The 26,943-nt window shown below is 44.4% G+C and overlaps 1 protein-coding gene and 1 pseudogene across 4 annotated transcripts in view; both read right to left on the reverse strand.

Moving 5' to 3' along the window:
- The window catches only part of LOC309333207 (fragile X messenger ribonucleoprotein 1-like), a 209,723-nt gene that overhangs the window by 100,839 nt on the left and 81,941 nt on the right, over positions 1-26,943 (reverse strand). For all 3 annotated transcript variants that reach the window (XM_081846613.1, XM_081846612.1, XM_081846611.1), the window contains 3 exons: positions 20,148-20,241; positions 18,710-18,781; positions 10,008-10,156 (listed from right to left, as the gene is read on the reverse strand). In XM_081846613.1, the coding sequence (XP_081702739.1) occupies positions 10,008-10,156; positions 18,710-18,781; positions 20,148-20,241 (315 nt within the window). The remainder of the gene's footprint in view (positions 1-10,007; positions 10,157-18,709; positions 18,782-20,147; positions 20,242-26,943) is intronic.
- On the reverse strand, positions 7,614-9,381 carry LOC309333234 (rab-3A-interacting protein pseudogene; annotated as a pseudogene). Its single transcript has one exon. The product of its transcript is annotated as a rab-3A-interacting protein pseudogene (transcript).

Genomic DNA, 26,943 nt, shown 5'->3' on the forward strand with positions numbered 1-26,943 from the left:
TGAAACCAACCACCTGTTTTCTTGATCCTTGCCCATCCTGGCTTATAAAAACTAGCTGGGAAGGGCTGGGCAATGGGCTTCGCGGGGTTTTAAACGCTTCTCTCTGTGAGGGAGCCTTCCCAGACGCGCTGAAAGAGGCGGTCATTAAACCGCTTCTTAAAAAAACATCTTTAGATGCGGCCAATATGGCCAACTATTGCCCAGTCTCAAATCTTCCATTCTTGGGCAAGGTGATTGAGAGAGTGGTTACTGAACAACTCCAGGCACGCCTGGAAGTAGCGGGCCATTTGGATCCCTTCCAGTTGGGATTCATGCTTCATCATGGGACTGAAACTGCCTTGGTCGCACTGGTCAATGATCTCCGGCGGGGTAGGGACAAAGGTGAGAGCTGTTTCCTAGTTCTGCTGGATCTCTCAGCAGCTTTTGACACCATCAATCATAACATCCTTCTGCACCGTCTAGACGGGCTGGGAGCTGGGGGCACTGTTATACATTGGTTCCGCTCCTTCCTCCTGGGTCGTTTTCAGAAAGTGGTGGTGGGGGATGAGTGTTCAGACCCCTGGGCTCTCATTTGTGGGGTGCCTCAGGGTTCTGTCCTCTCCCGCATACTTTTCAACATCTACATGCAGCTGCTGGGAGAGATCATCAGGGGGTTTGGGCTGGGTGTTCATCAGTATGCGGATGATAACCAGCTCTACCTCTCTTTCAAATCAGAACCAGTGAAGGCGGTGACGGTCCTGTGTGAGTGCCTGGAGGCGGTAGGAGGATGGATGGCGGCTAACTGATTGAGGTTGAATCCTGACAAAACAGAAGTACTGTTTTTGGGGGACAGGGGGCGGGCAGGTGTGGGGGACTCCCTGGTCCTGAATGGGGTAACTGTGCCCCTGAAGGACCAGGTGTGCAGCCTGGGAGTCATTTTGGACTCACAGCTGTCCATGGAGGCGCAGGTTAATTCTGTGTCCAGGGCAGCTGTTTATCAGCTCCATCTGGTATGAAGGCTGAGACCCTACCTGCCCGCAGACTGTCTCGCCAGAGTGGTGCATGCTCTAGTTATCTCTCGCTTGGACTACTGCAATGCACTCTACATGGGGCTACCTTTGAAGGTGACCCAGAAACTACAACTAATCCATAATGCGGCAGCTAGACTGGTGACTGAGGGTGGCCGCCGAGACCACATAACACCTGTCTTGAAATACCTACATTGGCTCCCAGTATGTTTCCGAGCACAATTCAAAGTGTTGGTGCTGACCTTTAAAGCCCTAAACGGCCTCGGTTTGGTATACCTGAAAGAGCGTTTCCACCCCCATCGTTCTGCCTGGACACTGAGGTCCAGTCCCGAGGGCTTTCTGGCGGTTCCCTCCCTGCAAGAAGCCAAGTTACAGGGAACCAGGCAGAGGGCCTTCTCGGTAGTGGCACCCACCCTGTGGAACGCCCTCCCACCAGATGTCAAAGAGAAAAACAACTACCAGACTTTTAGAAGACATCTGAAGGCAGCCCTGTTTAGGGAAGCTTTTAATGTTTAATAGATTATTGTATTTTAATATTCTGTTGGAAGCCGCCCAGACTGGCTGGGGAAACCCAGCCAGTTTTATTATTATTAAAACCAGCACCTTAAACCTGATCCTGTACTCCACCAGGAGCTAGTGCAGCTGGTATAGCACCAGATGAATGTGCTCCCGCAGCAAGGCCCCCGTGAGGAGTCTCGCCGCAGCATTTTGCACCCGCTGGAGTTTCTGGGTCAGTTTCAAGGGCAGCCCCACGTAGAGCAAGTTACAATTATGAAGCCTGGAGGTGACTGTCGCATGGATCACAGTGGCAAGGTCAGGGCGAGAGAGATAAGGGACCAACTGCTTAGCTTGGCGGAGATGAAAAATGCCGCCTTTGTTGTAGCTGTAACCTGCACCTCCATAGAAAGGGAGGTGTTGAAGATTACACCCAAACTCTTGACGGAAGGCGCTGGCACTAATTGCGCCCCCGCAAGGGATGGGAGTTAGGTCCCCAACCGCATATTGTCCCGACCCAGCCAAAGGACCTCTGTCTTCAAAGGATTTAACTTCATCCGGCTCCCCCGTAGCCATCCAGCCACGGCTTCCAAACATCTGATCAGTGTGTCTGGGGCCAAGTCAGGGTGGCCGTCCATCAACAGATAGGGTTAGGCATCATCAGCATACTGATGGCAACCCAAGCCAAAGCTCCGGAAAAGCTGGGCAAGGGGGTGCATAAAGATGTTAAAAAGCATTGGGGAGAGAACTGCACCCTGTGGTACTCCATACACCAAGGAGTAGCGTGACGACAGCTTCCTGCCCCCCCCCCCCAGCGCCACCCTCTGTCCCCGACCAGAAAGGAACGAGCACAGCCATTGAAGGACTGTGCCGGAAATCCCCATGTTGGTGAGGCTGCGTTCCAGAAGTTCGTGATCAACTATGTCAAAGGCTGCTGACAGATCTTAGAGAATCAACAGCCCTGACCCAGCTCGGTCCAACTGCCTATGGAGATAATTATATTTTTATAATTATTATTATCATTATTGGTAAAAAGATAGCCAGAAGTTAAGTATGGCCATCCACACCCTCTGCTCTGTTTTAAGACATAAGGTAGCATTTGAGAAATACTCTGGCACTTTAAAAGTTGATTTTAGGAACTTAGATTGTACTACTCTCAATAATGTGAGATTAGTGAAGGAGCCTAGTTGGGCACCATATAAAAACCGTGCAACCAACTTGGCTTTAAACAGTTTTAAGGCTGCAGGTCTATAATGTCCACCTTTGGTCCTAAAGTATTTAAGTATGGCAGTTGAGCTTCTCTGTGCATTCTCAGCTGAATAATCAACATGGGCTTTTCTGTTTCCGGAAGAATGGAGGACTACCCCCAGATATTTAAAGCAGATAACCTGCTCAATCTTGTGGCCATCAATATACCATGAGAGAAGTTTAGGCCTTTGGGCAGGTGTCATGATTTTAATTTTCTGACAGTTAAGTTCTAATTTGCCCTCCTTACAATATACTGCAAATACTTTCATATCTCTTCTAAGGCCTATAGGTGTTCTTTAAAGAATTGCTGTATGATCTGCATACAGCAGGACTGCGATATGCTTCCCTGCCAATTTTGGGGATGGAAGTTCACATTCTTCTTCTTTGTCGATCACTCGTCTTCCATAGACACGGTTTTAACAATGAGTCCGTAAGTGATTGTGGAGGCGAATTATGGATCCACACATCCTTCCACAGTGGGGACATTGGTTTCCGGGCGGGAGTTGATCACGGTGTGGATTTGCCAAGCGTGCCTTCCTCTTAGCACGTTTCTCCCTTGCGTCCTGAGTTCAAAAGTCTTCAAAGGCCATGACACCTTTGGTAAAGGCTGTTCTCCAATTGGAGCACTCGCAGGCCAGTGTTTCCCAGTTGTCAGTGTTTATACTACATTTTTTAAGATTTGCCTTGAGACAGTCTTTAAACCTCTTTTGTTGACCACCAGCATTACACTTTCCATTTTTAAGTTCGAAATAGACTAGTTGCTTTGGAAGACGATCATCAGGCATCCGTACAACATGACCAGTCCAACAAAGTTGATGTTGAAGAATCATTGCTTCAACACTGGTGATCTTTGCTTCTTCCAGTACACTGATATTAGTTCCCCTGTCTTCCAAAGTGATGTGTAAAATTTTTCGGAGACACCGTTGATGGAATCTTTGGAGGAGTTGGAGATGGCATTTATAAGTGGTCCATGTTTCACAAGTATATAGTAAGGTTGGTAGTACAATAGCTTTGTAAACAAGCATTTTGGAGACGGCCACGCAAGATGGCGCCGAGGCAAGTCACGCTCTCCGGCGCCCGCTTTTATTCTTCTAAAACCTTATCTTAATTGCCCTCCAGATGCCAATTTCTAACAAACGGGAAACATTTTAAAGACTCTGAGCACTTCTATAATTCCTGTTGGTTCTTCAGCCTGTCCCAGCTTGTCTTCAGCTTCCCAGCTTGCTCCCTCCCTCCTTATCAGCTGCCCGGTCAAGGTTGCCAGAGAGGAGAGAACGCTGCTGCCTGAACTGAGAGCAAAGAGAGAAGAGGTCTAAAGACAGAACTGTGAACTGGTTTTCCTGCGAATGTCCTGGTCCTCAAACACTCTGCACTTCAATTGGGAGAAAGTCACACTCGCAGAGCTCAGGCGATGCTGGATTTCAGCATCAATGTTGGCCCTTGTGGAAAGATAACTGCCTAGGTAGGAGAAGTGGTTGACATTTTCCAAAGTTACACCACTGAGTTGGATTTGTGGTGCTGCAGAAGGGTTATTTTGTACTTGTTGGTGCAGCACTTTGGCATTTTGGATGTTGAGTGATAGGGCCAAGCTTTTCGTAAGCTTCTGCAAAGATATTTAGGATGGTTTGGAGGTCATCCTCTGAGCGTGCGCACACTACGTTGTCATCAGCATACTGAAGCTCTATGACGGAAGTTATGGTAACCTAGTCTTTGCTTTCAGCCTGCTCAGATTGAAGAGCTTTCCATCTGTTCGATATATGATTTCTACTCTGGTGGGGAGTTTCCCTTCGACAAAGTGTAGGATCATGGCAATGAAAATAATGAATAGAGTTGGGGCAATAACACAACCCTGTTTAACACCAGATCCCACTGTGAATGGTTCACTTTGAAAGCCATAGTTATCTGCGATTGTTGCTGTCATGTTATCATGGAGGAGCCAAATGATGTTTACAAATTTATCTGGGCAGTCAATTTTCAGAAGGACAGTCCACAGGGCATTACGATTTACAGTGTCGAAAGCGTTAGTCAGGTCAATAAACACCATATACAGGGGTTGGTTTTGCTCTCTGCATTTTTCTTGAAGCTGTTGAGCTGTGAAAATCATGTCCACTGTCCCCCTAGAAGGCTGAAAACCATTTTGGGATTCAGGAAGGGTCACCTCGGATAATGTTGAGACAAGGTTTGCTAAGATCCTTGCAAGAATTTTGCCGGCCACAGCTAACAGAGAGATGCCTCAATAGTTTCCACAATCAGTTCTGTCACCATTTTTAAAGAGATTGATAATTTTGGCATCCCTAAAGTCTGCTGGGATCTCTTCTCTTTCCCAATTTTTTTCGATGAGCTTGTGAAGTTGTTGTTTAAGTTCAATTCCGCCCACTTCAAAGATTTCAGCAGGTATCCCATCAGTTTCACTGGCTTTGTTGTTTTTCATTTGGTTCATAGCTGTACACAACTCTCCCAGATTTGGAGATACTGCAAGCTCATCTCTAACTTGTTTTTGCGGAATTTGTAAGAGGACCTCAGCAGCTACGGGGGAGTTACGGTTGAGGAGATGTTAGTAATGTTCTTTCCAGCGCAGTGCAATAGCTTCTTTATCTATTAGAAGTGTGATACTGTCTGCTGAGCGTAGGGGGCATATGCCATGATTTATTGCCCCATAGACAGTCTTTGTGGCTTTAAAGAAACTCTGTGAATCATGAGTGTCGGCTAAGTGCTGGATCTCTTGAGCTTTTTTATCCACCAGGTGTTTTTTAGTTCTCTGGTTCTTCTTTGAACCTCAGCCTTAGCGTTGGCATAGGTTTTTTTCTTCGTGGCACAGTTTCTATCTCTTTGCCAGATCTGAAAGGCCTTCCTTTTCTTGTCAGTCATGCGTTCGATCTCACTGTCATTCTCATCAAACCAGTCCTGGTGTTTCTTGGTTTGGTATCCAATAGTTTGTTCACAGTCTGCAATAATGGATGTTTTTAGCTTGGTCCAGTGTTCCTCGATGTTATCAGGGAATTCTGAAAGCAGATGGTCCTTAAGAGCTATTTGGAAGCAATCCCGCTTAATGGGATCTTGAAGGGCTTGACTGTTCATTTTGCGCCTTGGTTTCCTTCCTTGAAGCCTGCGTTGAGGTATAATCTTGATAGCCATCGTGGAGTGTATTAGTCGGTGATTTGTCCAACAGACGTCGGCGCTCATCATAGCTCTGGTAAGGAGCACATCACGTTGATCTTTAGCATGGACAATAACATAGTCTTAGAGGTGCCAATGGTTTGACCGAGGATGCCTCCATGAAGTTTAAAATTTATTTTTCTGTCGAAAGAGTGTGTTGGTAATAACAAGGTTGTGCACTGCACATATTGTCAAAAGTAAGATTCCTTTGTGGTTGCTGTTGCCAATTCCTTCTTTCCCAATAGTCCCAGGCCACAGATTGAAATCTTGCCCAACTCTTGCATTAAAATCACCCAGCAGGATAATTTTATCTTCCTTAGGCGTCTCTGATAGGACGGTATATAGCTGAGAGTAAAATTTTTCTTTAATGTGTTCGTCGGCATCCAGTGTTGGTGCATAAGTGCTTATAATAGTAGCCTGTTGGTTTTTGGTGAGCTTTATTTGAAAGGTTGAGAGTCGCTCATTAATGCCGGTAGGGACTTCTGACAGGAGCTTCACAAGGTCGTTTTTGATAGAGAAGCCTACCCCATGTATTCAATGTTCTTGTTCAGATAGACCTTTCCAGAAGAAAGTGTAGCCTCCTTTTTCTTCCTTCACTTGTTCCTTGCCTTCTCTTTGAATCTCTTGAAGCGCTGCAATATTGATGTTAAAACGTTGCAGCTCTCTTGCAATGATGGCAGTTCTGCGTTCAGGATGCTCACTGTCTGTGTTATCTGACAAAGTCCATATATTCCATGTTCCAAAGTTCAGTTGTCTTTTACGACCGCTAGGTGGTGACCCCACTGGGTGTGGTAATCCAGTCAGGGGAAAGGGGAGGCAGACTATGTTTAGGGCACCTTTTCTAGCCCCTCCCCGTTTTTGGGATGAGCAGAGTGGATCCTAAAAAGGGCTGCTCAGTCATGGATACAGCTGCCGAGCTGCTCAACTGCCTTGTTCCTTGAGTCAGAACAACTGTGCTGGTTCATGACTAGGGGCTTCCAGATTTCACAATCCTCCCCCCATTACCATTTGCCGATCGCCATGGGACTTTGGGGGCTTGGGTTGGGTTTTTGGAAGACGCCTGTGCGTGAATTTGTTTTATGTGTGTAGATCAGTGCACGCTGACCAACACATAGTCTTCACAGTAGGGCTCTGTTCCAATGGCATGAAGTAGTCACGACAAACCGGTAGATTCCTATCTGCTGCAGCCTTCATCCGTCTTCATAGCTGTTGTAACATACCACTTGTTATCATCCGCCTGTTCTGCCGTTGAGGACTTCTTGGGTCATTCTTTGTCTAGCTCCTTCCCTTTGACCTTACCGCCTTGGGTGACCCTGCTGGGAGTACGAGATTCCCGACGCCTTCGCTCACAAGGGTCATAGGAACATGCAAGCCCATTCACCACAACAAGGTGACGATCCAGCAACTGGGAAGTTCACATTATGCAGATAAGGTTCCATATCATTAATAATAGAAGTTAAATAAGAGTGGAGCCAGTATGCACCCTTATTTGACACCTTTCTCAGTTCCAACAGCATTGGAGAGATGGCCCTGGAAGTTATGTTGCACTTTTAGCCACATCCCTTCATGTGTATTAAATATAGCAAGTGCCTGTCGAGTGTAGAGGCCTCTGATTTTTCCAATAATTTAGCTCTGGATATGGTGTCAAAGGCTGCTTTTTTGTTGTTGTTGTTGTTGTTGTTAACTTTAAGTTGAAATCCTACATTATAAACTCTCCAGAACACAAAAATGAACATAATATCTGAACAGCATCAAACCTGCATTTCTCAACTGCTAAAGTTACAATCACTATAGTACACCTGAAAATCCTCTTGCCTTCCTTTCAAACGAAACAATAATGTCCATCCTAAAATAAAATAATCTTGCTGAACTCCAAAAGTATGTAGCGCAATTTATACAGAAGGAGAAGCCTTGGACCCTTTTCAAAATAAATATCAATGTCGTGACAAGGATTTTGAACCACTCTGAAGATACGTACATTTATGGAAGCGCATGCAAGCACCAGAAATGTAGCAGTTACAGCTCTTCCTTGTAATATCCAAGTTTTGCCAGTGACATCTCTTTCCTCAGCTGAATAACCTCCCAAAACTTCTGATTCACATCTTGCTGCTTCACAAGCCCCTGCTGTATATATCAAATGTACGTGAAGAAGTTACATACAGAAGTAATCCTATATCTACAGAAAGGAGAAATATAGTAATAGTTGCTTGAGTCCCCCAACTTGATTCTATGCTTGCATGTTTTACTTTGTCCACTGAGAGCACATTTCTTTGGTCCTCCACATTCAACTGCAGAAGCTTTCACAAATCGAACAGGTTGCAAGCCAACTGGTTCAATACCTAAGGTATTGTTTTCCACAGCTTCCAAGACGGCAGATGCCAGCTCACTTTTTGAGAAGGTCAAAAACGGAAAGATATCTTCCTTATAGATTTTATCCAGGAAAGGGCATGCCCTGTCCATAGTGGGATCATCCTTCCAGGATCTGAATTCGTTATACAGAGCTAAGTCAGCCTCTTTGCAGTCTTTCACAATTGGCTGCATCATGGCGACATCCTGGTTGCTGACCCCCATCGCACTGCTCATACTCTTGTTCCTTGCATGGCCTTTTTTGAAGGGTGTCTTTCCGCTAGATTGAAGCTCTTTTGTGGGCGACGTCAGCAAAGTGGACAGCACTAACATTTTCAGGGCTGCTACTTCGGCCTGAAGTACATAAATTTTTCCATGTGCTTCTTTCAGTTGTTTTTCAGCTGTCGCCTGCTTTATGTTTGCTTCCCTCACCATTTTGTGTGCTTCCTCAAAGAGGCTGGCAGTAAGTTATTCCAATTACTGCCCGAGTTGGTCGCACACTTTAGAAAGCCTCTTGCATTCTTCATCTTTCAGTTTCAGCTCCCTCTGAGCTTTAGCAAGCTCCTCTTTTAATCTTTCATAGCCCTTTTCTTTGACTTCCAAAACCGATGGGCTCTGTAGGTGAGACAGACTGTGCTCAGTCCCAAAACATCATCACTTCCTTCAGTGGAGTCTGTTATGGTTGCTCCCGACAAAAATTCTCTCTCGGCATTGCTGCTTGCCTTTCTGGAATTATCATATTTGGACGACACACCTTGGAGTCCTGAGGTAGAACAAGGAATGGTTTCTGTAACATTGATGCTGATACCTGATGCTTCTGCACAATTGAGTTGCCTAGGAGATGAATAGATGGGTTGTGTAGGAAGATCAAAGACGTTCAGGGAAGTCAGCTGAATTGGCGTGGAGCACACAGCTGAGGCATGAAGCCGGTAGATGACTGTGGGTGAGGTAGTTTGTTCACAAGCACTGGATTCATACACTCCTAGAAGATCTGGAGTGGTAGGCGAGGCTAGATTCACTTCGTGAAAACCTTCCAGGGTGTCGTTGGCCATAATAAAAGATTCATCATATGAAGTCCTGCGAAGCCGAGTGAGACGCTTCCCTGCTAAAGGTGGCGGCGGCTCCCTGCGCTGCTAGTCAAAGGCTGCTTTAAAGTCAATAAAGACAGCATAAAGGGAAACTACGCTACGAGAGAAGTATTTCTCGATTAGATGTTGGAGTACTAAACATTGGTGAATGGTAGAACAGCCTTCCCTAAATCCAGCTTGTTCCTCTGCAAGTATGTTTTCTTGTTCCAGCCAGCCCTGAAATTTCCATTTCATACAATTTACTAATTATGCTGAGGCGGCTGATTGGCCTATAATTAGCTGGATCATCTTTCTTCCTTTCTTTATATATTGGGACAATGATTGAAAGTCCCCAGTCTTTGGGGATGTGTATCAATGCAGGTGAATAGTGAAGCCAGAATAGGGGTCCAAAACTCCAAGGTGTTTTTGATGGCCTCAGCAGGAATTAAATCTTCTCCTGGGGCTTTCCCCTGTTTTAGTTGGGCTATAAGGTTCTCAATCTCTGTTCTTGACACAGGAGCCCACTTTGGAAGGTTTTCTATGTTTTGGATATTTTGGCAACTTCCACCATTGGTATCCCAACAACAACAACAACAACAACAACTATAATGGGATGAAAACGTTTCGAATGGTATTACAAACTTAAGAAAGTTGATTAAAATTATTTATAAAAGACCTCTATACTCACATTTGCCTTAAATCTTCTGGCACATCAAGTTTGATCTTATGAAATGTATCCTTTGTTGTAGGTTTGTTGGGATTTGCAGATCTTAGGCGCTCAATTGTGACAATTTCATTGTAGGTAGCATCACAGGCTGCATATTCTATTACATAAAACTAATTAAAAAGGACAAAACTGTCTCAGACATTGTTAAACTGAGAAGTGATGTATGCTACAAGTGTACTCTGAAGGGGGTCTGTATTTTACTTTTGGGATAAACTATTTTATTTTGCTTCAGTATGTAAACTTACAGTTGCAATCAAAATTATTCAACCCCCATTGCAAATCAGGTTTACTATCAAAATTTACAGACTTTCAGCTGTTTGCAATGAGCAAATCAAACAAAAGCAATTGAAATAGCTCAACACAACAGATACTTCAAGTGGTTTCCCCCAATTCAGTTTAAATTGCAACTTACACTGTGTAGAGGTAACGCTCCGCTTTGCGAAGGCAAACCTCGCACCAGACATGCAACAGTATGTCAAGGAGCGTTGCACCTGCTTTCCCTGACCTTTTGCCTTCTTGGCTAGAAAACAGGGTTTTTCCTCTGAAATTGTGTCCTCTCACAATTTGTTTGTTAGACATATCGCTTGGCTGAAGCATGACCAGGGACGCAGACGTAATCAAGTATCGGGGGGGGGGGGGGACTTTGAGGGAAACACCTGCTGACATGTGTATTTGCTAATGCTGGAAATGTGCTTAGATAGAAATATGTTAAGTTCAGGGTGGTTTCACTACTGTTTCCTATTGTTGACTTCTGCTAATAAAAGGAGCCTCAGCAGAGCTAGTCGGCAGCTTGTTTGGAGCATGCTTGCCAGCGTGCGTCTGCACATCTCACCTCCATCCAACCTCCTGCCATCTCTGTTTTTCCTACAATACTGGTTTCTCCAGTCTTAACCCCCTGAACAGAATGTTGATCACTTTTCCTACCTGGGCAGTTATCTTTCCATAAGGGCAGGCATTGATGCCAAAATCCAGCACTATCTTAGCTCTGTGAGTGCACCTTTCTCCTAATTGAAGTGCAGAGTGTTTGAGGACCGGGACATTCGCGGGGAAACCAAAATGCTTGTTTACAAAGCTACTGTACTACCAACACTTGTGAAACGTGGACCACTTATAAACACCATCTCCAACTCCTCGAAAGATTCCATCAACAGTATCTCAAAAAAAAATTATATCTCACTTGTGAAGACAGGTGAACTAATGACAGTGTATTGGAAGAAGCAAAGATCACCAGTGTCAAAGCAATGTTTCTTCAACATCAACTTCGTTGGATGGGTCATGTGGTTCAGATGCCTGATTATCGTCTTCCAAAGCAACTACTCTATTCCCAACTTAAGAATCGAAAGCGAAATACAGGCTGACAAGAGAGGATTAAATATGCTCTCAATGCATATCTATAAAAAAAACCCGCTGTATACAGGTGAAACTAATCATGACATGCAAACCGAGTTACGTCAAGCCTTTATTTGTTATAATTGTGATATTATGGCGTACAGCTGATAAAAACCCCAAATTAACAATCTCAGAAAATTAGAATATTGTGAAAAGGTGCAGTAGCTATTCAATCCATAACACCTGCAATGGGTTCAGTAGGAAGCACAATCATGGGGAAGGCTGCTGACCTGACAGTTGTGCAGAAAGCCATCATTGAGACCCTCCATAAGGAGGGAAAGCCTCAAAGGGTAATTGCAGAAGAAGTTGGATGTTCCCAAAGTGCTGTGTATCAAAGAACATTAATGGAAAGTTATGCGGAAGTGAAAAGTGTGGAAGAAAAAGGTGCACACGCAGCAGGGATGACCACAGCCTGAAGAGGATTGTCAGGAAAAGACCATTCAAACGTGTTGGGGACTTTCACAAGGAGTGGACTGAGGCTGGAGTTAGTGCATCAAGAGCTACCACACACAGACGGATCCTGGAGATGGGCTTCAAATGTCATGTTCCTCTTGTCAAGCCACTCCTGAACAAGAAACAACGTCAGAAGCATCTTGCCTGGGCTAAAGAAAAAAAAAAGAACTGGGCTGTTGCTCAGTGGTCCCAAGTCCTCTTTTCTGATGAGAGCAGCTTTTGCATCTCATTTGGAAACCAAGGACCCAGAGTCTGGAGGAAGAATGGGGAGGCACACAATGCCAGATGCTTGAAGTCCAGTGTGAAGTTTCCAATGCCAGATGCTTGAAGTTCAGTGTGAAGTGTAGATTTGGGAATCCATGCCATCAGCTGGTGTTGGTCCACTGTGCTTCATTAAATCCAGGGTCAACGCAGCCGTCTACCAGGAGATTTTGGAGCACTTCATGCTTCCTTCTGCAGACGAGCTTTATGGGGATGCTGACTTCATTTTCCAGCAGGACTTGGCACCTGCCCACACTGCCAAAAGTACCAAAACCTGGTTCAATGCCCATGGGATTACTGTGCTTGATTGGCCAGCAAACTCGCCTGACCTGAACCCCATAGAGAATCTATGGGGCATTGCCAAGAGAAAGATGAGAGACATGAGACCAAACAATGCAGAAGAGCTGAAGGCTGCTATTGAAGCATCCTGGTCTTCCATAACACCTCAGCAGTGCCACAGGCTGATCGCATCCATGCCATGCCGCATTGAGGCAGTAATTGATGCAAAAGGGGCCCAAACCAAGTACTGAGTACATATGCATGTTTCTACTTCTCGGAGGTCCAATATTGCTCTATTTGCAATCCTTGTTTTGCTGATTTCATTTAATATTCTAATTTTCTGAGATTGTTAGTTTGGGGTTTTCATCAGCTGTACGCCATAATATCACAATTATAACAAATAAAGGCTTGACATATCTCGCTTTGTATGTCATGAGTCTATCTCATATATTAGTTTCACCTTTTAAGTTGAATTACTGAAATAAATTGCCGAAGAATTGATGCTTTTGAATTATGGTGCTGGGGGAGACTCTTGAGAGTCCCATGGACCGCAAGAAGATCAAACCTATCCATTCTTAAGGAAATCAGCCCTGAGTGCTCACTGGAAGGACAGATCGTGAAGCTGGGGCTCCAGTACTTTGGCCACCTCATGAGAAGAGAAGACTCCCTGGAAAAGACCCTGATGTTGGGAAAGATGGAGGGCACAAGGAGAAGGGGACGACAGAGGACGAGATGGTTGGATAGTGTCTTCGAAGTTACCAGCATGAGTTTGACCAAACTGCGGGAGGCAGTGGAAGACAGAAGTGCCTGGCGTGCTCTGGTCCATGGGGTCACGAAGAGTCGGACATGACTAAACGACTAAACAACAACAACTGAAATAAATGAACTTTTTCACGGTATTCTCATTTTCCGAGTTTCACCTGTAAGCACGAAAAATTGGGAAACACTGGCCTGCATGCACTCCAATTGGAGAACAGCCTTTACCAAAGGTGTCATGGCCTTTGAAGACTTTTGAACTCAGGGCGCAAGGGAGAAACGTGCTCAGAGGAAGGCACTTTTGGCAAATCCTCACCATGATCAACTCCTGCCCAGAAAAATATGCTACCACTGTGGAAGGACATGCGGGTCCAGAATTGGCCTCCACAGTCACTTACAGACATGCCATGTCCATGGAAGACAATCTTACTTGGCCACAAGTGATCGCCAAAGAAGAAGATTATTTAACCCCCTGAATAGAATCCCTCAGAACAGCACAAATACAACAGGTGTTGTCTCAAGTACACCTGATGCAACTAATCAAGGGCTTCATTAGTTGTACCAGGTGTGCTTGAGCTGGAACACATGAAATACCTGAGCTGGCTCTGGGGTTTGCCGAGTGTTACATTTGGCTGCATGTTAGAAATATAGTTAAGTCAAGAGAATGGTCCAAGAAGGTAAGAGAAGAGAAGAGATCACTGTCCTTCACAAAAAAGGAGGATACAAAAAGATAGCGAAGGCACTGAATGTTCCTAGAGACACCGCTGGAGGCATAGTTTGCAAGTTCAAAGTTAAAGGAACAGTGGTTACACTACCTGGACAAGGCAGAAAAAGGAAGCTATCTGTGGCAGCAACCAGACTTCTGGGAAGGCAGGCTGGGAAAAACCCTCAGTGACTGCATAAGAGCTGCAGCAAGACTTGGTGGCAATGAGCACAGTAAGGAACGTACTAAACACAGAAGGTTTCCTTGCCAGAACTCCAATACTACTGACCCAAAAGCACAAGAAAAGTTGGCTCCAGTATGCTCAAAAACATATAAATAAGCCACAGTAGTTTTGGGATTCTGTTCTGTGGAGCGATGAAACAAACTTGGAACTTTTTGGCCCCATGGATCAGTGTTATGTCTGGAGGAAGAAGAATGAAGCATACGCTGAAGAGAACACTCTGCCTACAGTGAAGAATGGTGGTGGCTCGGTGATGCTCTGGAGCTCCTTTGCATCCTCTGGCACTGGAAACATGCAGCGTGTGGAAGGCAGGATGGATTCATTGAAATATCAGGAAATTCTAGGAGGAAACATCATGGTATCTGTGAGGAAGCTGAAGCTTGGGTGTCATTGGACCTTCCAACAGGACAATGATCCCAAGCATACCTCAAATTCCACCAAGGCAGAAGTCCTGGAAGGTTCTACAGTGGCCATCAGTGTCACCTGACTTGAACCCCATAGAAAATCTCTGGTGGGATTTGAAGAAGGTGGTTGCAGCACGCAAACCCAAGAATATTACTGAACTGGAGGCCGCTGTCTGGCTATGCATCTCGTTTGAAGTAGGTCATAGCAGCAAAACGCTGCACTACTAAGTACTAAAGATGCTTGCTATGAAGGGGTTGAAGGGGTTGGAGAAGCCAGTATAAGTTGGAATTTCAGCTGAATTTGGGGAAACTACTTGAAGCATCTGTTGAGCTACCATATTTACTTGAGTCTGATGTGCACCTTTTTTTGCCAAATCAGGCTGCAAAAAAATTGGTGCACATTAGATTAGATGGAGGGCAGGCTCCTTTACCACCACTTGCTCTGCCCTAGTTCTGCATCTTGCTGTTTGTCCTCAAGGGTAGGAGACAGACCGTTCTGTTATTTGATGGCTATCTGGGCTGCCGCTCCCCCCAAAAATAAAATATAAAAATCCAACCCTGCTTTGAATCCCAAGTCCACACCATCACCACCCACTGTCTCCATGCTTCTTCACCCAACGCCCCGCGACGCAGACTTTGGTCTCTGTCGAACGTTAATGCGCTTTCCCACCAATAAGATCTTAAATGCAGAAGTTTGGGGTGATCCTAGCAGCTATACATGCACAGCCCATGTTTACTTAGAATCACAGAACCATAGAACTGTAGAGTTGGAAGGGACCCCAAGAGAAAGGTGTCGAGCAAGGCTGCATACTGGCCCCACTCTTATTTAATTTTTACATTAATTCCATGGTGGGCCATCTTCACAACATAAATTTTCACTCCCCAAAGCTTGCTGGAAGACGCATTTCTGTTCTGTTCTATGCAGCAATACTTTCAAGAACACCTATTGGCCTCAAAAGAGCACTGAGAGCACTAACACAGTATTGCAAGGAGAAGCAGCTAGAACTCAACTATCAGAAAACTAAGATCATGGCATTTGCCAAAAGGCCTATGAACCGTTAGATGACCACAAGATTGAGCAGGTCTCTTGTTTCGAATACATGGCGGTAGTTTTTCACTCTACTGGCAATAGGAAAGCCCATGGGGAACATGTTGCTGAAACTGCACAGAGAAGCTAATCTGTAATCCCTAAATTTCTTAAAACAAGATGTGGCCACTATATACCTGCAGCACTCAACTAAGCCTAGCCAATAGTACAACTTCTTTATGGTGCCCAGCTGGGCCCCTTCTCCAATTTTGCACCCCTAGAACTTGTATAATCCAAATTTCTAAGATCAGCCCTTCAAGTCCCAAAATGAGTCCTAATGCCACCCTGAGACTAGAAACAGGTTTCATAAAAGTGGAGGCTAGAGTGTGGGTGACGATACTCAACTACTGGCTCAGACTTTCTTTATTTCCCCTTGGCCTTGCCCCACTAACTATGAATGATGTTTTTCAATCCACATGGAAACAGGCTGTGGCAACAAAGATCTCAACCCATGGCTTCTCTCCAGGTCCTCTACTCAGCATGGAATACGAACAGGCCAAAGCTCTCATAAAACAGTGTGTTGCAGACACTGAACGCCAATTGGATCTAGCCAGGAACCCAACTTTTATTGCCAATGGATCCTCCAGGTATTCTCCCTCCCCTGTGGCATATCTAGCTAAACTCGAAATCCCTAAAAACCGGAGGACCTTTACTTTGGCTCGATGTCATGCCCTCCCCTCGGCTGTCCTTGAAGGCCGATAAAGGTAGATTGCTTACCTGGAGAGACAATGCCCCTGTGATTCTGGACAAATAGAAACAACAGAGCATGTGCTTCTCCAGTATCTTTATTATAGAGACATTCGTACTAGCCTCATCTTACCATTACTGCATAAGTACCCAGGGCGCACAGGAAAATTCTATACCTCCCTGCTGCTTCCAGATACCAACCCTGCTACAAAATACAACATTGCCAGATTCTGCACAGCAGTGCTCAAAAATTCGTCAGATGATGACCTGTGCCACAAACTAGATATAATGACCACTCGTATTAGAGTGCTCTGTAGACTGATAGCTATATTCTTATATACTAACTTTTTACTGGGGCTGAAACTGCCTTGGCCGCGCTGGTCGATGATCTCTGGCAGGCTAGGGATAAAGGTGAGAGCTGTTTCCTAGTTCTGCTGGATCTCTCAGCGGCCTTTGATACCATCAACCATAGCATCCTTCTGGACCGTCTAGAGGGGCTGGGAGCTGGGGGCACTGTTATACAGTGGTTCCACTCCTTTCTCCTGGGCCGTGTCAAGAAAGTGGTGTTAGGGGATGAGTGTTCAGACCCCTGGGCTCTCACTTGTGAATCAGAACCAGTGAAGGGGGTGACTGTCTTGTGTGAGTGCCTGGAGGCGGTTGGTGGATGGGTGGTGGCTAACTGATTGAGGTTGAATCCTGAAAAGACAGAAGTACTGTTTTGCGGGGACAGGGGGCGGGCGGGTGTGGAGGACTCCCTGGTCCTGAATGGGGTAACTGTGCCCCTGAAGGACCAGGTGTGCAGCCTGGGAGTCATTTTGGACTCACAGCTGTCCATGGAGGCGCAGGTCAATTCTGTGTCCAGGGCAGCTGTCTACCAGATCCATCTGGTACGCAGGCTGAGACCCTGCCTGCCTGCAGACTGTCTTGCCAGAGTGGTGCATGCTCTAGTTATCTCTCGCTTGTACTGCAAAGCGCTCTACGTGGGGCTACCTTGGAAGATGACTTGGAAACTGCAATTAATCCAGAATGTAGCTGTCAGACTGGTGACTGGGAGTGGCTGCCGGGACCATATAACAGCGGTCCTAGGAGACCTGCATTGGCTCCCAGTACGTTTCCGAGAAAAGTGTTGGTGACCTTTAAAGCCCTAAACGGCCTTGGTTCTGTATACCCGAAGGAGCGTCTCCACCCCAATTGTTCAGCCCAGACACTGAGATCCAACGCCGCGGGCCTTCTGGCGGTTCCCTCACTGCAAGAAGTGAGGTTACAGGGAACCAGGCAGAGGGCCTTCTTGGTAGTGGCGCCTGCCCTGTGGAACGCCCTCCCATCAGATGTCAAGGAAATAAGCAACTATCCTACTTTTAAAAGACATCTGAAGGCAGCCCTGTTTAGGGAAGTTTTTAATGTTTAATGCTGTATTGTGTTTTTAATATTCAGTTGGGAGCCACCAGCCAGATGGGCGGGGTATAAATAAATAAATTATTATTATTATTATTATTATTATTATTATTATTATTAATTATGCTCTTTCACTCTTGTCTAACATTCTTAACCCTTCCAGCCTTTCTCAACCTTGGGTCCTCAGATGATGTTGAACTACAACTCCCATCGTCCCTAGCTAGCAAGGCCAGAGCTCAGGGATGATGGGAGTTGTAGTCCAACAACATCTGGGGACCCAAGGCTGAGAAACACTAACTCTCTTAGCCTATTTTGGATTCTTATAGACTTTTATATACACTTTCTGTTTTAACTCCTTTTAGGGTTTTTTTTTTTAACTTTTTAAGGATTTTAAATTATTGTACCCCTCCCTCCTTTTGTTGGTCTACAACCATAATAAAGATCTGTTGTTGTTATTGTTGTTGTTGGCTGCCTTCGCCCACTCCTCTGCCCACTCCTCTCCATGCATCCCTCAGATTTGCAGGTGGAGGGTCAGGGGTTTGCTTCCTGGTTCTCTTTGCTACCCCACTCCTTCCCTTTTGCACCAGGAAAAGCCTCTTATTAATTTTTTTCACTTGTGGGGGAAGCTGTTTGGAGCAGGAAAAAAGATGCAGCCTCTCTGTTCTTGAAACAAGCACTGACTCATTGTTGTAAAGAGTGCACTTTTGTTGATGTGCATGGCATTCAACAGCAAATACTTTTTTTGGTTACAGGGTTCTGAAAATTGAGGTGCGCATTAGATTTGATGGCAGATTAGACTCAAGTAAATATGGTATTTCAATTGCTTTTGTTTGATCTGCTCATTGCAAACAGCTGAAAGTCTGTAAATTTTGATAGTAATTTCCATTGCAACTGTAGATTCTAGTAACAATGTCCAATAAATAAGCAGTACTTGAAAAGAGACCCACAAGAACTTAAAATCCGAAGTTAAACATCAATACCAGAATATTAAAATAAATATATTCCTACCTCACCCTTTATCATTCTCACTTTAGCCAGCCACCAGCAACATGGCTCCTTTTCATTAGCCCTGGAATAAACCTAAACAAAATCTTAGTGTAGAACATCATACCATTATGAAATAAAGACAGTTATCTAATGGAAAGACAGTACACAATAATAATAATGCCCCCACTATATTGGCAATTAGGAGCTAAAAAGATATATTTGTATTATTTATAGGCCCCTAAGCTACCAGTGAGTCCCAGTACCACAACCATTCTGCTATATTAAATGTGCAAGGTCTTTCCATACTCCTGAAGCTAATGATATTTTTACTGAACTTTTCTAGCTGTGTATTTCAATAACCTTGCTTCCTGTAGAACAGCTTGCATGTTTTACAACTGCCCTGAACCCTCCAGAAATCTTTTGCTTGTTACATTTGAACATGACTGCTACAGAGTACTATCGTACAGCCCAGACACTGAAGTCCTCCTCCAAGGGTCTTCTGGCCGTTCCCTCACTGCAAGAAGTGAAGTTACAAAAAAACCAGGCAGAGGAACTTCTCGGCAGTGGCGCCCTCCCTGTGGAATGCCCTCCTATCAGATGTCAAGGAGATAAAGAACTACACTACCAGTACTTTTAGAAGACATCTGAAGGCAGCCCTGTATCGGGAAGTTTTTAATGTTTCACGTTTTACTATGTTTTTATACGTATTGTAAGCCACCCAGAGTGGCTGGGGAAACCCAGGCAGATAGGCAGGGTATAAATAATAAAATTTTTGTTGTTGATGCTGTTGTTGCATAAGGAGCATAGATATCAATACTACACAATACAAAGTATGGGGCACCTTTCAATTGCGTGTTCTATCCTGCTTTAATTGCTGCTGAACCTCAACACAACAGTGCATGTTAAGCAGAAGACATCCTGCACCTCACCGTGTTTCATAAAAATTAATAATGAATGCCACGCCTCCCCGCGGTGGCAGAGGGTTCTGCCGTACCTCCCTGCAGTGGCGGAGGGTGCGCCACACTTACACGCAGCAGCCAAGGGCCTTGACGAGGCTCCCTGTGGCGATGGAGGGCCTTAAAATGTAACGAAGTAGTAGATTTAATAAAAATATTAAATAAACTTCCATATAATATATTTAATATATTTTCAACTAATTTAAGAGTACTTTAAGTGATTTACTAGTCAAGTTGCATCTGCTTCCCGACTCAGAGGTCTAAGTGGAATCTATGCATGCATAAGCCTCACTGAGTTCAACTAAACTTACTTCTACTTTCCTGGGAGTAAGTCTCATTGACTTCAGTAGGGCTTGTTTGTGAGTAGATACACATTTGCTTGTACTGCTTACCAAAAAACACCCTCCCCATCATTCTCACATAGTGCCCAACCTCCCATTTCAGCATAAGGCAGCCAACTAAATCTTCTCCCTTCCATTCCCTCCCCAGAAGGGAGTTCTTACCTCAACTTCATCACTTTCATTTATATCTTTATTGTGCCCCGCAGGTGGAGGAAACCTAACATCATGGAATGGAATCTGTCTCTCTGGCTGCCAGCTGAAATACAAAATAAACACCTAAGATATTATTTTTATTCATCTATTTATTACATTTATATACCACCTTTATCTTCCAAGGATCTCAAGGTGGTGTACATGGTTCTCCTCCTCCCATTTCATCCTCACAACAACCCTGCGAGGTAGGTTAGGCTAAGAGTGGTGACTGCCCCAAGGTCACCCAGTAAGCTTCATGGCTGGGTGAGGATTCAAACCCTGCTCTCCCAGGTCCAACACTCTAACCATTATGTAACTGAAGCAAGGAAGGCAAAAAGTACACATCATCATTAAAGAATGGTGGCCAATGATTACTCACCTGGAACCCAACCCTGTGAGTTGAAATAACCTGAACAAATTCAAAATTATCAAGAGTCTTCAATGACCTAACTAACTTGGAAAGAGAAGGGAAGAGATGGGTTCATAATCCTGAAATACTCCACAAATTAGAAGACTTTTTAAAAAAAAAGGAACCAGAAACTGTTTCACTCATTGCTCCTAGATTAATTCCCTTTGTCTTTCATTGGCAAAGTTTAATGCAAACCAGCACAACATAACTAGTGTTGGAAACTCGAGATATGTAAGCTGTTTGCCAAATGGCCCCTTAAATGTAGGTTACGGGTGCCACAACGGAATGTCTAGTCAGCATTTTTCTTCTTTCGCAAGATTACAAAGCAAAAAATAAATTGTGCATATTGTCAACATTAATAAATTGTACAATTCAGTCACACATTTTACCAATTACAGCAATCTTATTTTTGGAAACACATGAACTAATAGACATTTCACATCAGCGACACATTTTTAATAACACATTTTTAATAGCTATTGCTAATTGAACACCACAAGGAAATTGGGCTCAGTCTCAGCAATAGAGGCCAGCCATAAGCATTTATAAACACTGGTGTATATATATATATATGTTTGTGTGTGTGTGTGAGTGAGAGAGAGAACACGCACGCACGCACGCACGCCCACATATATATATTCTTAACCCAATAGGTTACCTTGCAGCTTCAGCAAGTACTGCAGTCAAAGTTAAATATGTCTTATCTTGGAAGAATGGGCCTAACAGCACAATCCTAACCATTTCTACACAGAAATAAATCCTACTTAATTCAAAAGGGCTTACTCCCAAGCAAATTGGATTGGGATTGCAACCTAATTCATTGTTTTTGAGTGGTACCTCTCCAGCACCATGCTTATGAACACTCCATTCCCAAGATAATTGTTTTTTTGCAGGACCGCCTATACAGCTGAGCCTTCAAAATCCTGCTACATGAAAGATTCTGGGTACCTGAGATGCCACATTTACCGTGGCAAACTATGTAAATGGTAATGCATTTTGCAGAACTTACTTTTAATATCCAGAATCTGAGAATCTCTTAAAACATTAACAGATTAATGAAAGCACAACCCTTCCTCTCTCACTTGATGGCTGCGATGCCCACTCAAGAGTGTTTTCTTGTGTAAATACAACTAATGGGGCTCCAGTATTAGGGATTAATCACAATAAAACAAGACTTACACTAGTGTGGCATAAACAAAACAAACATTTGTTGGCTACAGGTGCATACAGCAGTCTGACAAAAGTGGGCTTAAATGTGTTAAGTCTTAAAAATGCCATAATATTCCTTTAGGAGAAAGGGTGGTATATGAATTTTGCAATACAATACAAGGCTATCCCTCTGGAATTTGTTGATCATGTCAAGTCCATTTAGAAGAAAGAAAAACAAACAGAAATTGGTTTAAAAAACTACTATCACTAGACAACTAGATATCTCTCAAAATCATAGCTGTCAACGTTTCCCTTTTTTAAAAAGAGAAATTCCCTTATTCCAAATAGGATTCCTCGCAAGAAAAGGGAAAAGTTGACAGCTATGCTCAGAATGCCCATTTTGAATGTGGGTTTTTCAGTCAGCTTGGCAGCTGTAACAGAAAGGTATGTAACATGTTCTAATTAACTTTTTGAGTATAGGATTGCCCTCTTTTTTCTGGTGAACACCTATGGCTGCAGCATATGCACATCAGACAGAAATTCAACAGGTGATGCTTCTTCTATCACTGTATGTCTGAAATGGGGAGGTTCCAGTAGTTTGACTTCTGAATTCTGCCTATCATCAAACTGCCAAAGGTACAGTAACTCAGTCATTAAAAAGTTGGAATTCTGAGTCTCTTGGCCTATCTGACAGGGGTGTCATAAGGATTAAAAGAATACATACCTGCAGCATCTGAACACTTGAGCACAATGCAAATACTTATTACTGTTACTAGCTTTAATTTTAAATTGTTTAAATTGCTGTTTTAATTCTTAACTGCTGTACTGTTCAAGTATGCTTACTTTACTGTACTTTTTAATACTTGGATGCTTATTTTAATGTTCCAATTAAATTGTTTTATCGCACATTTTTATTTACAAGTTTTTGTATTATTTTATAGTTGGTTTTAGTCTTACCTTGGATCTCGAATGCCTTGTGACTTGAACGTTTTGGCTCCCGAACATCACTAACCCGGAAGTGTGTTCCAGTTTGCGAATGTTCTTTGGAACCCGAACGTTCGACACGGCTTCCATGGCTTCCGATTGAGTGCAGGAAACTCCTGCAGTCAATCGGAAGCCGTGCCTTGGTTGTTGAACATTTTTGGAAGTCGAACGGATTCCGTTCGACATCCAAGGTACGACTGTATACTTACAAGCTGCTTAGAAGTCGGCTTCAGCAATCAAGCAGCATATAAATTCATTAATAAAAATTCTGCGGATTATGATTACTATGATGCTGAACTTGAAATTTGAGAGAGAGAGAAAGTGAAACAAATGTGCAACTACTGTGCAATGGAGTTGGGAAAGTAGATTATTTGGAGTAGAAATATAATTCTAGGAGCAGTTCCTTCTAAATAATGGGGGTTGGGGGAAGAGAGGAGGTCCCAAACCTCTCCAAAGCAGTCTTCGAGTGCCTCATTACATAAACAAGAAAGGAAAGCTCACAAACGGAATGAAGCAAACTTGGAAAAATAGGAGTTAAAACAACAACAAAGCAACCCCGCCTCAACTCTTCCTTGATTCCCTTCCCACATCAACCATACTTGCCAGCATCTCTCTCCCTAGCAACTCCCAAAACAAAGCTCATTTTGCTTAAAAACAAACCCGTGCACACCTTCTCTTCTGAAATAAGGGATGGCAGTGTTTTAAGAAAATTGTCTAGTTCCCTTATGGGGTTTCCAGATACCCGTTGAGCCCCTTGTAAGGTCTCTATCGGTCAGAGAGAACAGAGGCCAACCAGAAACAAAAACTGGTGCAATTGGGTCCCCACTCATCACACGCAGGAGGGAGGAGAACCCCAAACAAAAGGAAACCAGAAATTCTATTCAGGTAGGTAGTCGGGTTGGTCTGACGCAGTTGAAATAAATGAAATAAATAAATAAATAAATGTCCAGTAGCACCTTAGAGACCAACAAAGTTTGTTCTAGGTACAGTGGTGCCTTGCAAGACGTAAATAATCCGTTCTGCGAGTCTCTTCGTCTAGCAGTTTTTTCGTCTTGCGAAGCAAGCCCATTAGCGGCTTAGCGGATTAGCGCTATTAGCGGCTTAGCGGATAATCGGCTTAGCGGCTTAGAAAAAGGGGGGGGGAGTCGGAAAAACTCGGAAAAACTCGCAAGACATTTTCGTCTTGCGAAGCAAGCCCATAGGGAAATTTGTCTTGCAAAGCACCTCCAAAACGGAAAACCCTTTCATCTAGCGGGTTTTTCGTCTTGCGAGGCATTCGTCTTGCGGGGCACCACTGTATAAGCTTAGAAAAAACTTAGTTGGTCTCTAAGGTGCTACTGGCCAATTTAAAAAAAAAATAATTCAAAACCAGAAATGTTTTAATATCTGATCCACAGGCAAATCTCTACATGGTCCGCCCAACAAGAGCGTCAATCATACATCAGAAACACATCATTAGAAAGGAGGTACATCGGAACTTCCGGGTTAGCGCCATCGGTAATGGCGGAATTCCTCTGACTAGGAGGAATTTGCTCTGTGGGAACCGGGTCTGGCCGCCACGGCAAAGGCGGAGACCCCTCAAAAATCACAGGCGGGTGGAGCCTGTGAACGTGGGATTCGGCGGGCACCTTTTGCGCCTCCCCTACTCGCGGGGAAACCCGATTTCGGGGCTCCGGAGCGAAGTGGGGTGAGCGGCGCGGTGCTGTGAATCGACTGCTTTTTCCACGGAGTGAAGCCGCACAGCCGTTGCCGGAGAGCGCTGACTTTTTCCTGTGGACAATTTGACTTTAAAAGCAACTACCTGTGAGTAGAATAAATTGGAAGCTTTTAAAGAAAAAAAAGACCTAATTTGGTATTGAAGCGGGGAGGCTCAAACAGGAAGTCCGCCTTCGGCTTTTGTAAATAGATCAAAGCAAAGAGGCTGCAAGCTAAAGTTTCGGAAAGCCAATCGGAAAGGACTAATTTTTCCAGCTCTGTAAAAAATAGTGAACCCCCCCCCCTTGGAAGCAGGAGAAGAGGGGGGGGGAGTTTGGAGTATATATACCTGCAAGAGACAGGGGAGGAAGTTAAAATTCCACCGCTCAAAACCTGGGAACGGGTTGCAAATAGGATAATAAGACTGTTGTGCCTTGGAACGTGCTTTGACTGTGAATGGAGAGATACATTGTTTTTAGCTGCCCTCTTCTGATCTTAAAAAGGAGGAAAAGTAACTGAAAATTGAAACTAACTTTCTTCCTTGAGCTGTGTTTCAAAAGACGTTATTTTGGATTAACACGAGTACAGATAGCAACTATTTCCCCCTAGAGGAAGTTTCTGAAACTGTTACAAGAGTTGGATCAGGGGAATTTTCCACTTGTAAGATAAAATTGTGGGACTGTGGGACTGACCTTGGAATTTTTAAGTGTTATGGCAGATGGGAAAGAAAAAGTAGATTTGTCACTCCAAGACAAAACAACAAGGTCTGGGAAGTCTTGGCAGCGAAGAGCGTCAGCATCCGGCCCTTCTGCCTCATCTGTTTGGTTTTTTAAAAAAATAATATTTATTAGTTTCAAAAAAGTTACAAGAATAAAAGAAGGGGGGGGGAAAGAAGCAAAAAAACAAAAAACAAAATACAAAAAAGTAAAAACAATTAAGAACAAATCAACCTTTCCATATCTTGACTTTCATTTACTTGTTTCTGTTAGGATATTTCCGTTCCACCTTAAAAGGGAACAGGCTTTGTGAGTCACAGAGTCTGCGCATTTCCTGTTCACAGGATGTTTATGTTTTGCTATTGCTTTCGTTTCTCTCTTGGTGCCTGAACATGCTAGCAGGCGGTCATGTTTTTCTTTGTTCTGACCAACGCTGAATAAACTTGTAAATATGCTCTCCTGCTGTGCAACTTTCGCTATGTGAACTCTGCTGATAGAGTGTGCATCAGCCCAGGAATGTGGCAATCTATTTCTGGAGCTCATGTCACTAATTTCTGATACTGTATCTACGGGAGGTCGATGGACGTCCAAAGTATGGAGTCGGCTGGAGGCAGTGATGGCCTTTGTCTCCCTGGCAGTATCCCAACAACAGGTTTCGGGCACAGATTCACGGCACTTACAGGAGAGTAAGACTGCGACAGACTGCTGAGGTATGTGTTGGAAAAGCGAAAGCTGAGGCTTTTCTGTTGGTCCGCGGCCAAGAGCCTTTAACGTCCGGCAGGGCTAAGTTGGTCTGGGAGCTGAGCCAAGAAGGCTTCGTGATTAATGGGCTGCCGAGATAAGAAGTTTTTCAAGGCATAAAGTCTCATGGCTCAAGCAAAGAGGTGGAATGGAGTTTTTCCAAGCCTCTGAAGCTGCTGAGTGCCCAAAGTTAAACCAGCACAATTATGACACCTGGGTTGTGTACTGTGAGAGCTTGCTGCGACAATTCGGAGTGTGGCATACTGTGTGTGAGGCCCCTCCAGTTCCTCTGACAGAGAGATGGAAGGCTCAGAATTCGACGGCTATAGACGTAATTGTCTTGTCCGTCTCTCTGGAGGAAATTAAAACGCTTGCTGGCAATGTGACTGCACGACAGATGTGGAATGCTTTGAAGAAAGCTCATCTGCCAGTCATCCCAGCTCAGAGTCTGAATGCCCAGAGTGTGAATGCATCGGAGGTCCTGGCTGTTTCCCAGAATGCGAGTGAATGCAGGGATGCTGAGGGCACCGGTTGCAAGCTGCAGGGGGAGCTGACTGTGATGTCATCCCAGGCAGCATTCCAGCCTCCAGGGGGAGCCAAGGAGTCGGCAGCTGAGAGCTCTGTTTCTCGTGGGAACCAAGGTCATCGCCTTTGCAGAGGCCGGAAGGCCAGAGGTAAACAGAGACAGTTGTCTGCAGATGGCCCGAAGCAGAGGGGGGGGGTGAAGAGCCCACGCCAGTGGAAAACAAGGCTTTGTTAGCTGGCACTGCTTCACCAAAGGCTAAAGGCAAGTCTGATGGCCAGGAGCAGGGGGGCAAGCTGCAAAAGCCCACGCCGGTGGAAAACAAGGTTTTGCTTGCCAGAAAAGCTGCTCCAAAGGCTAAAGCCAGGTTTATTGTGGACTCTGGTGCCAGCCGCCATTTATCAAAGGATAATCACCTGTTTATCTCCTTCACACCTCAAGATGGTGAGATCCACCTGGCTGATGGAAAGACGTTGCAAATTGCAGGAGAATGGACTGTTAAACTTACAAGTTTGCATACAACCATCAGTAATGTACTTTATGTTCCAG

This window comes from Podarcis erhardii (assembly GCF_964252035.2).
Source record: "Podarcis erhardii genome assembly, chromosome: W".
Classification (NCBI taxonomy): Eukaryota; Metazoa; Chordata; class Lepidosauria; order Squamata; family Lacertidae; genus Podarcis; species Podarcis erhardii.